The sequence below is a fragment of the Apostichopus japonicus genome, chromosome 22 (assembly GCF_037975245.1).
Source record: "Apostichopus japonicus isolate 1M-3 chromosome 22, ASM3797524v1, whole genome shotgun sequence".
NCBI lineage: Eukaryota > Metazoa > Echinodermata > Holothuroidea > Aspidochirotida > Stichopodidae > Apostichopus > Apostichopus japonicus.
The window spans coordinates 5,905,633-5,925,000 of NC_092582.1; the positions used below are offsets into that span (position 1 = coordinate 5,905,633).

A 19,368-nucleotide genomic window follows, 5' to 3' on the forward strand; every position below is an offset into this window, starting at 1 on the left:
AGTTTCACTTAATGAATATTCATTACCTAGAGTTTCTTCTAATCCATACAGAACTCACTAATCGCTTCCTACCTCAGCTACTGTGACTTCTATCGCCCTCGCTTTTTCCTCCTGGAGAATGTTCGTAACTTTGTCTCATACAAGAAGAACATGGTTCTCAAGCTTGCCCTGAGATGTTTGGTTCGAATGGGATACCAGGTAAAAGACTTAATATGCCAATCGGCATTCTGTACTGCTATAGTCTCATGCACCAGTTATTGTGTAGGTCCTGTGTTTAATTGACCATTTTATGGTGTCCAATTACAGCACAGTGAAACAACAGATCAAGGATTGTTTTTTGGTAGTTTTTGTGTATTTATTAATTCAAGAGTATAAGCCAGCAAAGGCCTAAATAATGATGTATATCCTGGATGAATTTTCGTTTACCCAAAAGTTAGCAGCAAAAATAAGCTTTCATGATGTAATGGTATCTCTACATATCCATGTGGGTGGTCAGTAATCCATGTAGACTTATGTGTTGTAAATATATTTACATATCTGTCATCCATATAATAGACCTATGTGATGCAAATAACATTTATAAATCAGCCGGTCTGTCTAGTCATCCATCCATGTACACTATGTAATGTAATGTGTATTGATATAAGCGCCTGTTTGGTCATAATAATAATAATAAATTACATTTATATAGCCCTAATACAGCGTTTCAAAGCACTTTACTAAGTAGGAAAGAGACAAAGGAAACCAAGGGGAAAAAAAGAAACTAGGAATCAAACAGAAACGTTTTAAGTTGTCTCCTGAAAATACAAAGAGAGGGAGGGTCAGGAACGTGAAATGGGAGTTGGTTCCAAAGAGAATGCGCAGCGACATGTTATGTCTACATGATGTATCAGTTACTACATGTCCGTAATGATTTCCTAAAACTATTACAAGAGAAGAAAACAACAATTTCCCAGCGTTGATTGATAAACAAATTAATTTGTCTTTCTGTCTGCAAGATTTGTAGAAGGCTCTTCACTCTCGTTTCATTTCTCTTCCTCTGTGTAGTGCACATTCGGTGTCCTCCAAGCTGGACAATATGGCGTCCCACAGACTCGCCGCCGTGCTATAATTCTAGCAGCAGCACCGGGTGAAAAACTACCCATGTACCCTGAACCTCAGCATGTGTTTTCTCCGAGAGCCTGTCAACTGAGTGTTGTCATAGACGACAAGAAAATCGAAAGCACCATAGCCTGGTCCACCTCCGCCCCCTATCGCACCATCACTGTGAGGGATTCCATGTCAGACCTCCCGCCGATTAAGAACGGTGCCAACAAGTTGGAGATATCTTACGATGGAGAACCACAAACTGCATTTCAGAAAATGGTTAGATTTTAAGTGTGTAAGCTTTAATAAGAATGAACATCCCCTGTTCTCGTCAAATGGTCAGCTCATGGTAGCAAATCAGCTCATAATAGCCTCTGCATCAGACATGCCTATGAAAGCCCTATCTTAAGGTTGAACAATATAACTTACAGCCCTACATTGAGGCTGATTACCAGAGCCACCCAGCCTATACTAAGGCTGATTAATAGAGCCATCCAGCCTATACTGAGGCTGATTAATAATAATAATAATAATAATAAATGAGCCTTATATAGGGCCAAATCAGTAGACAGAAGTCACTGCTCAAGGCGCTTTAAAAAGAAAGCAGCCAGCCAAAGAGCCACCCAGCCTATACAAAGGCTGATTTAAAGAGCCACCCAGCATATACTGAGGCTGATTAATAGAGCCATCCAGCCTAATACTGAGGCTGATTTATAGAGCCATCCAGCCTATACTGAGGCTGATTAATAGAGCCATCCAGCCTATACTGAGGCTGGTTTATAGAGCCATCCAGCCTATACTGAGGCTGATTAATAGAGCCATCCAGCCTAATACTGAGGCTGATTAATAGAGCCATCCAGCCTATACTGAGGCTGGTTTATAGAGCCATCCAGCCTATACTGAGGCTGATTAATAGAGCCATCCAGCCTATACTGTGGCTGATTAATAGAGCCGTCCAGCCTATACTGAGGCTGATTAATATCTGTATCTGTCGTAAATGTGTGAAGGCTTTGATAAACTATTATATTTGCATTATATCATGCTGTTTGAATGTGGTTTATTATGCATGAAGTGGACGTACGACGTCATTTTTTATTCACATTCTCCAACACTTTAGGAATTACAATGGCCCCTTTAAATAGCATATAGAACACAAACTTCTCCTCTTAGTCTTCTGTGCCATAAGATATGATGGGCTGCAGTACGTACAAAATCTTCATCTTAGAGTGACGAACAGACTCCTTTGTTCTCATTACCTTTCCATCTTCAAGTGCTTTTGTCTTGCATGAAGACCTTTGGTGATTGCAGCTTGCAACACACACCCCTCCTCTTGTGGAACACCATTCCTCTTGAGTTAACATCATTTGACTCTCTTAAACAGTTTAAGTATGCCAATAAAATTTATCTATTTTTCTAAGTTGGGTTGGGTTATATAAATTTGGTTAAATTGGGTTATATAAATTTGGTTAAATTGGGTTATATAAATTTGTCACCTGTACAGCTCATTGAGCTACCTGCTCATGTTTGGATTCTGTGCTATATAGGACTAAAACTATTAGTGTTATTCTTCATAGATCCGTGGCAACCAGTACCAACCTATCCTGAGAGACCACATCTGTAAAGAAATGAGCCCCTTAGTGGAAGCAAGAATGAGGCACATACCACTGGCTCCAGGCTCCGACTGGCGAGACCTGCCAAACATTGAAGTCGCTCTCAAAGATTCCACAAAATGCAAGAAATTGTGAGTTACCAACCTTTCAGAGAAGGTCTTGCAATGTAAAGTTAAGCTTAATCCTTAATCAGATTGGCCTGTGGTAGGCAATCTGATAGTTACAATGGGAGACAATTTAAATACTTCACACTAGTACCACACATTTGTTTGGTTGCTAAGTGGAGATTTGTTTTCTTGAAGCTATAGCTAAGGTTATCCTGGAGGACCCACCTACAGCAAGCCAATTCCCTATTAATCATGATAAAATCAATACCTAGTCTTTGAGTCAGGGAACACAGTGTAAGCTACTCATAGAATTAGAGATTTATACAACAATTATTTTTGACCTCTGATACAGTTTATTTAACTACTGGATGTTTATCTCAGCACTATTAATTACATCAGATTAAGGTTGCCTCCAATTCTAACTCCCTAACCCTGCTAACTTCCACCAAGTTGAGGTTTCCCTCTACTAGATGCATCGTTTCAGAGCAGCCTCCTAGTTCTGTCAGGTTCGTTGTCTCGTAATAAATTGTTAAGATAATATCCACCAGGTTAAAGATTGCCTGATATTGTCCACAAGTTAAAGGGTGTGAAGACTCTCGCAAAAAGAAACGTCTAATGCCGGTAATCAGACCTAGTTTCGAATGAGGTGTAACAGAAGTTTTAGACACCACCATCGATCCCAGAAAATATGCACACAGCTTGTTCCCTTCAGTAATTTGACACTAGTGTACAGTCAGTACATACAGCTGCGGTCAATACCCATAGCACAGTGTTCAAACGATACAGCGATGGACATCTCAGGTCCAGCTAAAGATAACAAGGTATCACGCATCATTACTGTCTGCAATTTGTAGCGACAAGAGAAAAACTTCACTTGCAAGCAACGGAAAGTTAACTTTTTCAGAGCGCGGAACACGGTTTGGGCGAGTCTTCAATGCCTTTAAGATTATTTTATTATGATGGTCATTCTTGTCACCTATTTACAGGAGGTACACCCACAGTGATAAGAGAAATGGTCGGTCAGCTACCGGTGCATTGAGAGGGGTCTGCTCATGCGCAGAAGGAGGAAGTTGTGATGCGGCCGATCGTCAGTTTAATACCTTAATCCCCTGGTGTTTGCCTCATACTGGAAACCGTCACAACCACTGGGCGGGGCTTTATGGACGATTGGAACAAGATGGCTTCTTCAGCACCACTGTGACTAATCCTGAGCCCATGGGGAAACAGGTAATTGAATATTTAACAAACTACCGATGATGATAACATCATTAAATACTAAAATAAAATAAAACTGTTAGCAAACTGCTTATCCACTAGAGAGCCTGTGTAATAATGTGTAAAAATAAGTTGGCCTGACGTTTCGATCCTAGCAGGATCTTCTTCAAAGGCTAAATGACAAGCCTTGAATTTAGCCTTTGAAGAAGATCCTGCTAGGATCGAAACATCAGGCCAACTTACTTGTACACATCATTAAACACTGACAGGTTCTGTGGTGCATATATAATATTATTCACAAGAACATCCTAGTAGCTCTTAGTTTGCAGCAAACCCTCAGCTTGTCGTGAAATTTGATTTTCATTAAAAAATGATTTAAAAAAATGAAAGAAGCAAAACCAGAATAAAAAGAGGAGAAGATTTATGCTGACAGGATAGATAATTAGGTAGCTGGTGTTTGTAACTGAAAACATTTTCAGTAAGTTGTGGGGTGTATGACAGTTTGGTCTAATAGGAGGGGTGGTATTAGGTATAGCCAATACTTATAAAGGGAAACTCAGTCAGACTTTAGAACCTCACTCTAATTTCCTTGTAAGGAAGAGAGATGGCAATATTTTCTTGATATTGGCATCTCATGATAGCAATGTCTTTCACTAGCAGTGTTTTATAATAGCTGTATCATAACAGTAGTCATGGCAACTGAATACTGACTTGCGATAGCAATGAATGTGCATTAAATGTTGCATATGTTTATCACTTCCTATCTACTGTGGGGAAAAGGGAAGTTGTTGCCATGGTCTCAATTTAAACATGCAGCCACTTGATGATGTAAATGAAAACCATTTTCATAGAATAATATTTGTTTCTGGCTTTCTGTTTCTGAAAAAATAGAGTAAAACTTCTCACCCTCTCTTTATACAAAGCCATCCATTGTTTTGGCCCAAACTATATTTCCAACTTACTCACCTTACAAATTCCAACTTGTTCACTCAGACCTAACAGTGCTATTCTCCTAAAGCCACCAAAATTATAACTAAGACATGCGGTGAGTGTCTTGTCAATTTGCGGCCCCCAAACTCTGGAACACTGTCCCCACCCACATTAGAAATGCCCTTACCATAGACAAATTTAAAAGGGTCTTTAAAACTCACTTCTTCACATGCTACCCCTATTGGACCTTGTAATTTTTTTCGATCCTTTTGTGTAACATGAAGTCTTTGTTCTAACTATTCTGTATTTTTGTAATAATTTTGTTTCTTGTAAAGCACGTTGAGACTGTTGGTATAATGCATTATATAAATAAGTATGATTATGATTATTTATTACTTATCCTCAGGGAAGAGTGTTGCATCCAGAGCAGCATCGTGTGGTTAGCGTCAGAGAATGCGCCAGATCTCAAGGGTTTCCAGACACTCACCGTTTCTATGGTACCATCCTGGATAAGCATAGACAGGTAACAGCTCTAGTAGAACTGTCTTCACTGCTGCTACAATAATAATAATAAATTACATTTATATAGCGCTTAATACAGCGTTTCTATGGTAACATCCTGGATAAGCATAGACAGGTAACAGCACTAGTAGAACTGTCTTCACTGCTGCTACAACACACACATACAGAGAATAATTTATTGGTCAATTTTGTGTAGCAGCTTCGGAAGCTATGAGCTTTTTCTCTATAAAATACTTTGGTTCCTGTTTACAAAAGTGCTATGTATCTTTGTACTTGTATAACAATTTGCCTATTTACCATAGCATCTTGCCCACTTTGCATAGCAATTTGACCATTTTGCATAGCATCTTGCCCACTTTGCTTAGCATCTTGCCCATTTTGCATAGCAATTTGCCCATTTTGCATCTTGTCCATTTGGCATAGCAATTTGCCCAATTTGCATAGCATCTTGCCCACTTTGCATAGCAACTCGCCCACTTTGCATAGCAGTTTGTGATGCAATACCAGATAAACTGTTCCCTGATATAGTTCTAGTGTTCAGGTGAGAGTTGCTGCATCAATGATAGCTATTGTTTTTACTTTAATGTGTAAATGATCTGCTTTTGTGTTTAACGTGAGATAATTGGTAACCTCAATATTGCATAATTTTGCAATAATTCTCATATGAGGCTGTAAGTTGTTGGATTTGGAGAAACTAGAGAAATACATTACTAAGACAAATGTAGTGATGTGTTTAACTTGGCATAAGTACTATAGAACTCGTTTGATATTAAGTTACCTATTTTATACAAACACAAGTTATCTGATATCATTACTATAAACAGTTCTGAAGGATTCTTTCCTTTAAATATGTGAGAGACAAAGCATTCATTCTGCTAATGTATCAATTCCAACCTTGATTGGTGGGTGAAGGTGTTCATTGAGACCATTGACACACTACTAGCTGTTTGTCATTCTGAGGCTGGACTGAGTAGCAACCAAACACTTGTTTTTATCCGTAGAGACTCTACGGTAGATTACATAGTGAGAACGACTCTAGTGCCATATCTGTACAAGGCATTCAAAGGAATTTGAACATTTCTCTTGAGACGTATGGTCAGGAAAAAACTGGTTGTTCATAATTAATAGACTTTTCAATAAACTTGCTTATTGTCCACTGCATAAAGTACCATTTTCATTCTAGAGTAGTCTGTTTCAAGCAAGCGAAACTAACAAATACGCCTCACATTTGGGATCAGCAGTTACTATCCTCCTAGTCCAATAGCATTATCATGTATCCTTTACTCTCCTAGGTGGGAAATGCAGTCCCGCCCCCAATGGCAAAAGCTATTGGCGAAGAGATTAAGAAAAGTCTCATAGCTGTTGCTAAGACCCAGAAGTTACAACAGAAGAACAAGCCAGTGGAGGAGATTAAACCAGAAGAGGAACGAGAAGAGGACCAAGGTGAAGTCAAAGCAGAGATGGATGTAGCGTGATACCACAAGTAGTTTGGGAGAGACAAAAATGCTGCTGTTACAAATGGATGCAACTTTACATATTTCGTGTATTTAATCAAATTATGATCAATCTTTAGATAAGGTCATGTAACTATTTTCATGCATGACACATTGACTAGGTCCCCCATGACTGCAATGATGGCGTAAGGCCTTGTAGCTCTTAACATTTAGATAAGGTATCAAATACTACAATGATGTTCTTTCCACCCAGTATGTGAAATGAATACACTGAGTCGATTTCATACTAAACTGGGGAGCAAGGATTGCAAGCACTGTAGAGCGTACAAATTAATGATGTGCATGCGAAAAATTGACTGAAGTCTGTTTTATTTTTTCGTTTATTGGGGGGCAATTTATCAATTTGCTCTAAATACTCGGAAATTGTAATGAACTTGCCAAAAACGAGAATGTTTTTTTAGAAAAACACAGTACAAATAATTGTAGAAATGTATTTTGCTAAGCAACCGTTCAGAATATTTTCAGAGTATATTTTATCTTTGAAATAATCAAATCTAGCAGCAAAGTTTGTAATATTTAGAATGGTGGAAGAATAAATATTGACACAATGACAAGCAGCATTCATTGTGACAACATAAGTCAGTAAAACAACCTAATATGATCTTGAACTTGTATCATCAAACTTTGTGAAATGAAAAGTTTAAAACATATGAGTGGAGGAAGGTTGAAGGTGGGGCTGGTCAGTACCTTCCCAACAGGAGAGAAGGATAGGGGTGGTGGGGGGGAGTTCGTGTAGGCGATGGTAGGAACCAACAAGGATGGCTGGAGGGTAGGAGATGATCAAACCAGGAACAGAGGAGGGTGGGATCGGTTTAACTTCATCAACAGAAGAGAGATGGGAAGATGGTCGGACAAGTTCATTACCATCAACAGAACAATGCATTCCACGTTCATGCAGAAGTGCCTTAATGTTTGTTTTCATTGTTTATCTATATTACCTGTTAGGTTATCATAGTTTTAGTGTCTTCATGTTATCAGTCAAGGTTAGGATCAACTTTATGGTCTACAGGCAGGGACAGATTGGACTACTGATTTACCAGCTTGGAAACTTAGTGAGCTGTTTGTATCTGGGAGTGTCAAAGACAGTGCCAAGTTGATGAGGTTACGCAAAGCGCTCATTTCCTCGTAGTCTCCGAGGTGTTAGTCGAGTCGCCAACGTGCCGCATGTTTCGAGATCTCGGAGTAACTGGTTGGATCAAGGACACCAGTAACTACCCCGGCCCTCCCCCTGGTCTGCCCCTGCCTGAATGGTATACGTTTGGTTTTCTGTGGTCGAGGACTTCTCCAAACAGTGGAAGTCAGTGATCTTGTAAAAATATACCAATGAAGGAATCTTTTGCACAAAATTAACTTGCTTTTAAAAAGCCAAACATTGTTTCCTTAGCAACATTCTAATAAAATGACCAAGTTTGTACTATGATATTAAGAGTTGATAATACACTCGCTAAATGCATTGTTGTTTTATCTTGTCATTTTTCATCTCATTGTAAAGTGGAGGGGGGAGGGTAGGGGGGAGGTGTCTAAATATCTGAGCAGCTTCAAGGCTTGGAGGAAAGAAAGTGGGTAACACATTTGCATGCTTGTATCTGCTGGTCTAATGAATTATGGGGCAGGGGGAATGGGGGGGGGGGAATTGGGACAGTTGTCTTCTGTTTACACCGATATTAGACAAGGTTATTCAAACATCTGACAGCATAAACCTGCATATATGCATAACCCCTGCATATATGCATAATCCTGCATATATGCTTAAATGAGTCTTAAGGAAGAAAACAAACAAAAACAATGAGACTTTAATCAAGACCATCTTTTCAGATATTGTATTAGAAATATTTCCCTGTAGTTGACTCAAATGTTGCCAAAAGCCCTTTCATTTATTACTGTTAAAAACATATTTTTTCTAGTCTACAAAAACTTCGAGCTCAGAACAGCTCTCTGTACAAAAGGTAGAAATTAAAAAAAAAATAGAAAAATATTAAACCCTTAATTGACAAATATAAAAGTGTCAGAATTATTTTAAGTAGATATTTCCCATAAAAATAAAATATGAAAAAGCAAGAGATGATAAACCAACCTCAGAAAGAAAAAAAAATTAGAAAAGATCTCATTTTGCCAAATATTTTATAAAATAAAAACTTTTAATTAGTTAACAAACCACAATGACCTTCAACTGTGCAGAAAGTATCTCATTATACTTTTTTTGACGTAGTGCTCTGGAAATAGGACTTTACTATTCAAGGAAATAGCCAATTATGTATCCTTGTTTAACAATTTGCATAATAAGATAGACACTATCAACTTAACATGACCAGAAACCCTTTTAGTTGATTGATTTGTTGAGACATAATATAGCTTTCAACATTTTTAAAAGTCATTTCATTTCCCAGTCCAGTCATTTCACCGTCTCCACACAACTGTATTGAACTCTATGGCGAAATACATGACAAACTCCTTTTTCAAGTCACTTATTTTTTGGGGGGTTTGGGGAAAATAAGTGGCTCGGGTATTGACTAGCTACAACACTGCTCAACACCAAGAGGACTATACAAAATATAAACGACTGATGAGGTGTGAAAGTTAGCTATGATACCTTATTGCCAATAGGTCTTCCATATGCCAGTGCAAAGAACTGATACAGTCAGGGGGTGGATGGATGGGGTCACTTCAATACCTCCATACCGATATATTTGCCTCATCGAAAGGATCCACAAGATATGTGAGGTTACTTTAATACTCACTGACAATAGACAGTGTAGAAGTAGTTTATGGATACATCAATACTAACAGTATATCTAACCTTACCTAACAGTATATCTTACCACATCCAGAAGGGTGTATAAGATTACAATGGCAAATTCATTACATGATGTATCATTGCAACACACTTTTTATAATTTCAGATTTATTACATGACCTAACACTGTATTACATGACGTAACACTGTATTACATGACCTAACACTGTATTACATGACGTAACACTGTATTACATGACGTAACACTATATTACATGACGTAACACTATATTACATGACGTAACACTGACCGGTTCCCTGTTAATGTCAGACTTATTACATGATTTAACAATGCATTACACTTCTTTTAATAGTAGATTCATTACATGATTTATCAATGCATAACACTTCTTTTAATAGCAGATTCCTCACGAAACATGATTTATTCATATTCATCATTACATTACCTTATGTCTTCATTAAGTGATCTAACAACGTATTACAGTCCTTTTAACATTTCTTAATGGATTATAGTTAATTCAATGGCAGTATCATGCAATACATCTTTACTATACATAATGCATCAACCTAAGTTTTTGTGCAACACCATTATTCACAAAAAAAATTGTCATAGTTCTTTTTACCCTATTAAAGAACAGTCAAACAAAAACAAAAAAATCCTATGGCAAGAATAATAAAATACAAACTTGGAAATGTAACATCCCTGGTTTCATTTTCCTTAAAGTCCCAACTTTTAAAACTAAATCTACACTCCAGAATAATGCAGCAGATTAGAAGTGGTGTCTGAGGTCATCTGAGGTCATCTGTCAGAAGTGCTTGCCTAATGTGTAACCAGTGAATTAGTGTTTCTGTCTGTGAGTTACATTACGGTGAAGACTGTTTGTATTTATACCCCTGCGTCGAGGCATGTGCCTGGTAAATTATTATTTATCCTGTTTCTCCCGTTTCCACGATGGTCCGCAATTTGAATTTGTTCTTCTTGAAGTCTTTGTTTGTTTTTTCCCCTTTCAATTATTACTTCCCAACACGATTCTTGGCAGAACTACTGCATGCAATACAAACTTGAGTGAACACTGTTTTTGGACTATTTCAGTTTATATATCAACTTGTAAGCAGCCAAAAAATGCTTATTCTGTAAATCACTGATGTGCAGTTGGTTCGTTTGGCAATGATATAACTTTCTTTTTAACCTTTCCTTTAAAAACGATTTCACATTCTTTCCCTTCGTAAGCGATGTATTCCTTTGGAGCTAGGAATTGATTAAGTTTGCATCTTTCCCAGTAATATCAGCTGTTACTCCCCCGTGTGACCAATGGATGAGTCACCGTTGCTAAGAGAAGCAAACTTCACCGACCTCTATGCCAAACGATTGCCCTCTTTGTCCATAATCAGAAGGCGAAAAGTCTTTGATCGGAAGCTGCTCTGGGTTAACTGTTTGGAACTCAAATATCGTTCTGAAGGTTTTCTTTTTTGATCTTTTCTGTGGAGGTCAAGAAACGGACGCAACTGTTGAAGATCTCAAACGGAGAAATGGCATTTTTGCAGTCATGATGCCTATGCGTCAGTACTGTAATGTGAAATTGCCTGCACTGCATTCAGCTATTTGAAATAATTCTTAAATTCAAAATGTGAATGACACTTGTCCGACTTTATCGGCCATCTAACAAGTTGAGCATCAGTACCAAGTAACAACGGCCTTGTACTCTGTATACAGATCGAGACAACCTTTTCATCAAGTATGAGTTGATATACTCAGAGATCTACACAGATATCTAATCATTTCATCAGGTATGACATGATATACTTACACCTCTACAGAGATGTACAAACATATCTTAAAGTATGAATTGATATACTCACAACTCTACACAGATATATGATCATTTCATCAAGTATGAACTGATATACTCACAGCTCTACACATATCTAATCATTTCATCAGATATAAATTGATATACTCACAGCTCTACACAGATATCTCATCATTTCATCAAGTATGAAATGATATACTCACACCTCTACAGAGATTTACAAAAACATCTTCAAGTATGATATGATATACTCAAAGCTCTACAAACATATCTCCAGGTATGACATGATATACTCACAGCTCTACACAGATTTACAACATTTCTTCAAGTATGAAATGCTATACTCACAGCTCTATAGAGAATTATGGTTTTTTCATCAAGTATGAATGATATACTCACACCTCTACAGAGATTTACAAACATATCTTCAAGTATGATATGATATACTTGAAGCTCTACAAACATATCTCCAGGTATGACATGATATACTCACAGCTCTAGACAGATGTACAAACATTTCTTCAAGTATGAAATGCTATACTCACAGCTCTATAGAGATTGATGGTCATTTCATCAAGTATGAACTGATAGACAGTAAAATGGCATTTAATGCAATCATGGTGGCAGTATAAAAAGAATGAATTGATATACTCACAGCACATCTATCTTTGACAACATTATAAGCCAGATCTGTCCGTAATATTATTTCATCATCATAACCTCTAAAACGTAATGCCCAATCATATGAATCCGTTTGAGAATCGTAGAAAGCCACCGATTTGGTGCAAAGATATGCAAACCTGAAATAAGGAAGAGAACAGGTTGGTTTTGTTCATAGGTGCTTAGAGTCTCCCACTGAATTTGAAGAGAATTTGAATTGGACATGGAGGTTTGCACACGGGGGTTTGCACATGGGGTATAGAACATTGTCATTTGTTAATAAACCTTGCAAAAATGCTTTGCAGAGGCCTGTAAGCCAAAGCAAATAGTTGGAAAAGAGCATTGAGAAATGTAAACTCAAACAGACACAGACAAAGTTTGAGCATAGGAAAGAGTATTATGTTGAGTTGTCTTTTTATTCCAAGGTATGCTGCATAGTTGTCATACATGATATCACTACGGCAATTGAGCTGAAACTGTATATTGTATTTCTACATAATATTTCCATCATTTATCCACAGAGAAAACAAAAATTTCTACGAGAGAGTTTCTCAGATTAAATTCTAAATATTGCAATAAGCAAACATTCCAAATGTATCATTTTTCAAAAATAATTCAACAAGCAGATTATAATAATCTATCAAAGTAAAGGTTTCGAAGAATCATGACTGCCATGATGACATCACAGACCATTCACTGTGATCCACTTTTTAAAGTTAGGCAGAGTTTAGCCAGTCGAAGAAGGTTAAATACAATCCACCATATCCTGAGTTAGGGAAAGGAGACTAAGATGGTCTTTTCAACTAACAGTGTAATTTTTTTCTGTTTTTTAAGGTAAGTATTACTTTGTCAGCTGCTACTGAAATATCCTTTATACAGACTTTGTATCAAAATTCACCTCTGTGATGCTGAGCTGGACATCAAAGCCAGAAACCTGAGTTGCACCGACGAGGCAGCATATCGTATCGTGAACCCTTGTCTGAGCTGACTAAACCAACGATTGGTTTTTTCATACTCTCTCGGCGTAACCTGAAGAAAAACAGCGGAATATCAGAACGGCCATAAATCAGAACATCTGTAGTACGTTGCTGTCGCATCAATGCAGCTAGGAATGCCCGTAACAAAGTAATTAACGGGTAAAACTCCTTAAGTTTCTATTAGGGCGTTGTGGTCAAGTGGTTAAGGCAGTGGACTTGTGATCTAAGGATTACAGGTTCGAGCCCTGGCCAGATAATTAATGGCGTTGTGTCCTTGGGCAAGGCACTTTATCTCCATTGCCTCTCTTCACCCAGGTGTGTAAATGGGGACTTGCAAGGTGACTTGTAAATATAGTTGGTGTGTAGGTGTGACAAGTTACCAATGACCAGGGTTAAGTACAGCACTGAGAGACGTTATTGTAAATTATTAATAATTAACTAATAGAACTGTTAATTATTAACTAATAGAACTTATATAAAACTAAGATCTATATCACCAATTTCTTGGTGAGCCATGAAAATCTGCTTTTAGTAAAAACAAATTACTCTTTGGTTAGAGTAGAGACACCATGTCTCTTTTCATGTACGTAAAATGTTAGCTTATAATCTGACAGACTCTTTAATAAATGTTACAAATAACCAAAAAAAATTCTGGTCCAATCCATTACAATTACCATTACAATTGCAGTTTTTTTTTGCATCATTGGTAGGTTCCAATAAAAAAAAAAAACTTAGGTTGCATTTAGTTCATTTTTTGGGCTACTCAGCTGACCATCCAAAATACCTGTGGATATTTTTCTGTTTGCCAGTAGGAGAAAAAAGGCAATGGCATTTACCGGCCAGTATAGACAATAAGAAGATATGCACATGGGTTAAGTCAGTTTACAATCGTCAGTCAAAGAATCTGCCAGGTTTCTGTACATTACTGCTTATTTTCAGCAAATATTTTTGGTCTGCTCTCAAACTGATGTGGATATGGAACTGGGAACTTGATTTTAGTGGTTTCAGTTTTTATGTACTTTCATATTTTAGTGAGTGGCTATAAACTTGTGATCTTCTAGTTGGTCTGCCTTTGCATTTCTGTTTATATCACAGGTTGTTATGGAGTGTGTTTGAATGTAATACCTGGGGGTTTCCTGTTGCGAAGCATTATACATTTTCATTACTTGGTTTAACACAGACAACTTGCTAAAGGAACCATTTATAGTTTATATTTTAACCGGTATAACATTAATAGTTGAACCGGTGCTGTGGCCTAGTGGATAAAGGCGGTGGTGTTTGAAGCAATGAGGCCAGGTCCTCTAAGTAAGGTGGGTTTTTCATCCAAGAGCAATCTACGGTTTCTCATCTGAAATGACTTTCTAAATTGAAAAGATTCCAAATTTGATTTAAAATGTTGAATTGGAAGCCACCTGATGTTTAAGCCACCAGACCTTTAAGTAGTAATCCATAAGCCCTTGTAGGTTTCTCCCACATTTGTGGTGGCTTTAGTAGGCTTCATAACAATAACTGCTCATTATTATTACTATTATTATTATCATTTGGTGACTAACTGAATAGATAGGGTATATTTTAAGGGTTCTAAAAGATTTACTGACAGTTTTTATCCTTCTGCTGTGAAGATATTCAATGCGCACCAAAAACCGTTAAACAATTTTACACTTTGTAGACTTTATATTGGATATGAGGGCATTTTTATGTGTTTGTATGCTTTAATATTTTGTAGGTACATTTTATATTTTGTTCATATCAATATTTTATAGGAACTTTTTCATATCAACGTACATTATTATACGTCTTATTTGTTGTTTACAATCTTTAATGTTTTGAGCTCTTGTTATCATCCAATTTCCATCGTATTTTTATATGATTGGCTGAATAAATATCTATCTATCTAGATAGTTTCAATATGAGCACTGTGCACTGCAGAATACACTTAATCATAGGAAAACGAAAAAAGGCAACTAATCTGGAAGTACATTGACAGGGACTGGGTCAAATCACAAAAAGTAGCTTACACTCGCTGTAACAGCTGATATACAGGTTTTGTTCTTTGAGAATTGGCAAAATGCCTGGAAACTGTCTTGTCTGGAGCCACCATTTGGATCCAGCCAATATAAGCCTGAAAAAAAAAGAAAAAACAAGATTATAGGTCTCATTTATGAATGAAATGTCGGAAGAATCTGTTAATGACTCTTCATGTCAGTGGAATATACTTTATATTTAGATCTAAATGCCAGGACTAGAACCACGCCTCCTGCTGAATATTCAACGGTCATATAGGACACCAGCCAGTTGGGATAATTTCCTAATGCTGCAGATACCTCTCTAAACTCTACTCCAATATCATGCTCTCAAAGCACTGGTATTGTCAGTACAAACAGTTCCTAACCTTGATCTGATAGAAAAATGATATTTTTACTGCTCGTACTGACAATACGAGTGCTCTGAAGCGGGGCATAACACTACAGTATAGAAAAAATTGTCCCAACTGGGTGAGGACACTGTAGGCTTCAGTTGTATTTCCAGGTACAGCTGCTCTATAGACTTTCCAAATCACATTGCTGTTTGACCATATACATATCAACATTAACGATGAAATTCCGATATGTATAGTAGCCTATCATTGAACGAAGCCGATCACTAAAGGATCCACATAACAAACTGTCAGATGGATAATTTCAAGACCTCAGTTTACAAGACCAAAACCCCTCTGGACACCAATGTTAGAACTGTCAGGTTATCGAGGTATAATTCTTATCCAGTATAATCAAGACTACTATACCTCTCCCCTCCTCCTACCCTTCACCACCCCCCTTCCCCATCCCTGCTAATATCACATACATATTGGTATCCAAACAACACCTACCCAGAAGAATTTTCGTCATCTCCTTACGATCTCAGATTAACCGGTGGGCACTGACTGGAATTTTCCATGCTGCCCTTAAAAAAGGATCCCTTACCAATGGCACCCCTCTACCCAGTCCTAGTCTGTCATATTGCCATTACGAGACCTTATAATGATCTGGATCATATTTAACTTTGCTTACAACCAAACCTCTGAAGAATATGCTGTATCGAAAACCTGGAAGAAAATGCTTCGGTGGTCGTTCAAATTTCTGAAGATTGCCTGGGGTGGCCTTTTGAACATGCATTTTCTTTAAATCCAAGGTTACCATCTGACTTGCCCTAAAATAAGAAACAACTGGCTTCCCCTGGTCTGCATTTGAACCACTCACCATTCTCTAGATCTGGATGTAGCTGGTACAGGTTTGCACAAGACAAGCCCGGAGCATCTTCCGTACCGTCAAACGATTTCAGGAGCCTTTCTTGGACCACAATATCGTCTAATCCACTTAAAATTTCTATGACTTGTTCACTTGAAAATTGCTTAAAGTTAATAGAGATAAAAGATTATCGACACAATGGCATGCATGGTGATGCAAAAAGGGGGGGGGGGAGGAACCTGGTCAACGTCTTCAGAGAGCCAATTCCGCATAGTGGTGATATTTTTGGAAGGTGAGTTAATTAGCGGATAATCCACCTGTCAGGTATCCAGAATGTAACCTTGGCAACTACGACAGATAAGTTCTTAATGTTACTATAATGGTTTTCACCTCGATCGAGTGCATCACCATGGAAATTTCTATAAAGTATAAATAACTCAGGGTGCATACAACAGAAAACAAAACATGACTGTCTGTCCGTCACAGGTTGACACTTCCTAAGGAAGTTTCTGTTTTAACGACACCATCACAGGGAATAAATTAGCGTTCCACTTTTGTGAAGCACTATTCAGGGCTCTGAAGTTTGCCTCTTGTAATGTACTGTGGTTTCTGTGTACAAAACTACCATACTGTACATCCTTGCAATCGTATAGCAAATTGCGACATTTTGCATGAAAATCTTTTGCGATGTGACACGTACCGGATAAGTAATTCCTGGCATCAATGGCTAAACATAGTAGATAAGGTATGTGTTTTATGTAAAGTTCAATCAATATAATGATAGACTGAACAGTGCAATACATACTGTAAGACGTACAGAGAGTAATCAATAGGCTAATAACATATGCAAATTGCAACTGCATATAGCCACCATATTATGGGCAGTCCATGAGCCTTAAATTTTACCATACACTCTACTGAACCCTTTCTGTTGATGGAACCTCACAAACTTTGATATTTTACCTTAGTACTTCATATGATATAAGCATAGGCAGTGGTGTACTAAGCGAGGGATGAGGCAGTCCACCTCGAGTACCAGTCGGGGGGGTGTGTCGTGCCAAAGCCCCCCCCCCAAAAAAAATAAAGTTTCCCTTTTTTTGTAAATCATTGTGTAATCAGTTCAAAGTTTTGCCAAAGATAGCACCATTTTTCATGCAAGCCACCTTACGTTAAACAAAATTTTCTCTTAGACCCCTCCCCCAGGATGACATCCCTACATGGGATGATAAGGATCTGCCCTGTTTGCCAACTATTCTAGGTACATCAATGAGCATTTTTATATGCTCCTAATAACCTCACAATGTTTTTTTTTGACATGCTCTTGAATTGATGATGTAATAACTCACAGTGGTACAGCGGCCTATGCCCCAGCATAAATGCATCATGTTTGCACTGCAAAGGCAGGACATGTGGTTTAAGACAGCTAGGCTCAATGACACATTTTTTTGTTTTCATTCCCACAAGGGGTACGAAGTAGCAATAGTTAAGTATCCCATATCGCAGAAATGGTCTATGAAGTGCAATATCTCATTCTCAGAACATTACATGTACGTAGGGATGAGATAAACTAGGACTCAGGTCTGCACAGTGCATGCTCTGTGCAATAAATACTGATTATAACTGCATGCCACATATAGAGTAATTACATGCAGTATGCAATATAATATGAATATAAAAATATGTGTGAATTATAATTACATATGCTACCGGTACTATGCAGTGTGCACACTGATTAACTGCATGCCACGTATAGAGTAATAACATGCAGTATGCAATATAATATGAATATAAAAATATGTGTGAATTATAATTACATATGCTACCGGTACTATGCAGTGTGCACACTGATTAACTGCATGCCACATATAGAGTAATTACATGCAGTATGCAATATAATATGAATATAAAAATATATGTGAATTATAATATACTATGTGTACTATGCAGTGTGCATTGATGACAGTATAAAGTGTGCAATCTTTACTATGAGTAAAACATGGCATGCAAGAGGACCTATGAGCAAGACTTAAGACATGCATATATATAGTGCAAAACATATTGTATGATATATGCAAATACACAATATACACAAAGACATACATAGGGCAACAAGTACATAAAGAAGCATACATAGTTTGCCATAGCTATATATATATACTAGGAGTATGATATGTAATGTGCAGCATACACAAAGGCATGCATAGGGCAACAAGTACATAAACAAGCATACATAGTTTGCCATAGCTATATATATATACTAGGAGTATGATATGTAATGTGCAGCATACACAAAGGCATGCATAGGACAACAAGTACATAAAGAAGCATACATAGTTTGCCATATCTATATATATATACTAGGAGTATGATATGTAATGTGCAGCATACACAAAGGCATGCATAGGGCAACAAGTACATAAACAAGCATACATAGTTTGCCATATCTATATATATATACTAGGAGTATGATATGTAATGTGCAGCATACACAAAGGCATGCATAGGGCAACAAGTACATAAGAAGCATACATGGTTTGCCCGTACATACTATGAGTATGATATGTAATGTGCAATATATACATAAAGGCATGCGTAGGACCAAAAATACTAGCAATAATATATGTAAAATGTAGCACACACAGTATATAATGCGATGCAACAAGTCCAGAGCACTGATGCTGGAAGCCTAAACAGGCCTAGAAAAGATTTTTTTAAGTACTGTACTTGATCATTTAAGGTACTTTTCCAAACAAAGGCCAACAGAAGGACAAGTATACAATGACTTATTGTATATGCTGTGTTTTTCTTATTTGATTTCCAAGATATAGCATAAAGCCCTCATCATAGGTTTTAACATCAGAAATGCTTCCTGAAGAGCAACTTGATGATAACATATACCATACATCATAGTGGGCCAGATACAAACCTTTAGGGTTTACACAGCACCGCCCCCC

The 19,368-nt window shown here is 37.5% G+C and overlaps 2 protein-coding genes across 4 annotated transcripts in view; one reads left to right on the plus strand and one right to left on the minus strand.

Moving 5' to 3' along the window:
* Nucleotides 1-8,437, plus strand: part of LOC139963930 (DNA (cytosine-5)-methyltransferase PliMCI-like) — a 31,652-nt gene extending 23,215 nt beyond the window's left edge. The window contains exons 30-35 of the mRNA XM_071965164.1: nucleotides 52-198; nucleotides 1,048-1,365; nucleotides 2,661-2,827; nucleotides 3,790-4,030; nucleotides 5,355-5,471; nucleotides 6,763-8,437. Coding sequence (XP_071821265.1) covers nucleotides 52-198; nucleotides 1,048-1,365; nucleotides 2,661-2,827; nucleotides 3,790-4,030; nucleotides 5,355-5,471; nucleotides 6,763-6,945 — 1,173 coding nt within the window. The 3' untranslated portion in view covers nucleotides 6,946-8,437. The remainder of the gene's footprint in view (nucleotides 1-51; nucleotides 199-1,047; nucleotides 1,366-2,660; nucleotides 2,828-3,789; nucleotides 4,031-5,354; nucleotides 5,472-6,762) is intronic.
* Nucleotides 8,438-8,776: 339 nt separating this feature from the next.
* The window catches only part of LOC139963931 (uncharacterized), an 84,981-nt gene continuing 74,389 nt past the window's right edge, over nucleotides 8,777-19,368 (minus strand). For all 3 annotated transcript variants that reach the window (XM_071965166.1, XM_071965165.1, XM_071965168.1), the window contains 5 exons: nucleotides 16,427-16,577; nucleotides 15,206-15,309; nucleotides 13,109-13,239; nucleotides 12,206-12,350; nucleotides 8,777-11,219 (listed from right to left, as the gene is read on the minus strand). In XM_071965166.1, coding sequence (XP_071821267.1) covers nucleotides 11,070-11,219; nucleotides 12,206-12,350; nucleotides 13,109-13,239; nucleotides 15,206-15,309; nucleotides 16,427-16,577 — 681 coding nt within the window. In that variant the 3' untranslated portion in view covers nucleotides 8,777-11,069. The remainder of the gene's footprint in view (nucleotides 11,220-12,205; nucleotides 12,351-13,108; nucleotides 13,240-15,205; nucleotides 15,310-16,426; nucleotides 16,578-19,368) is intronic.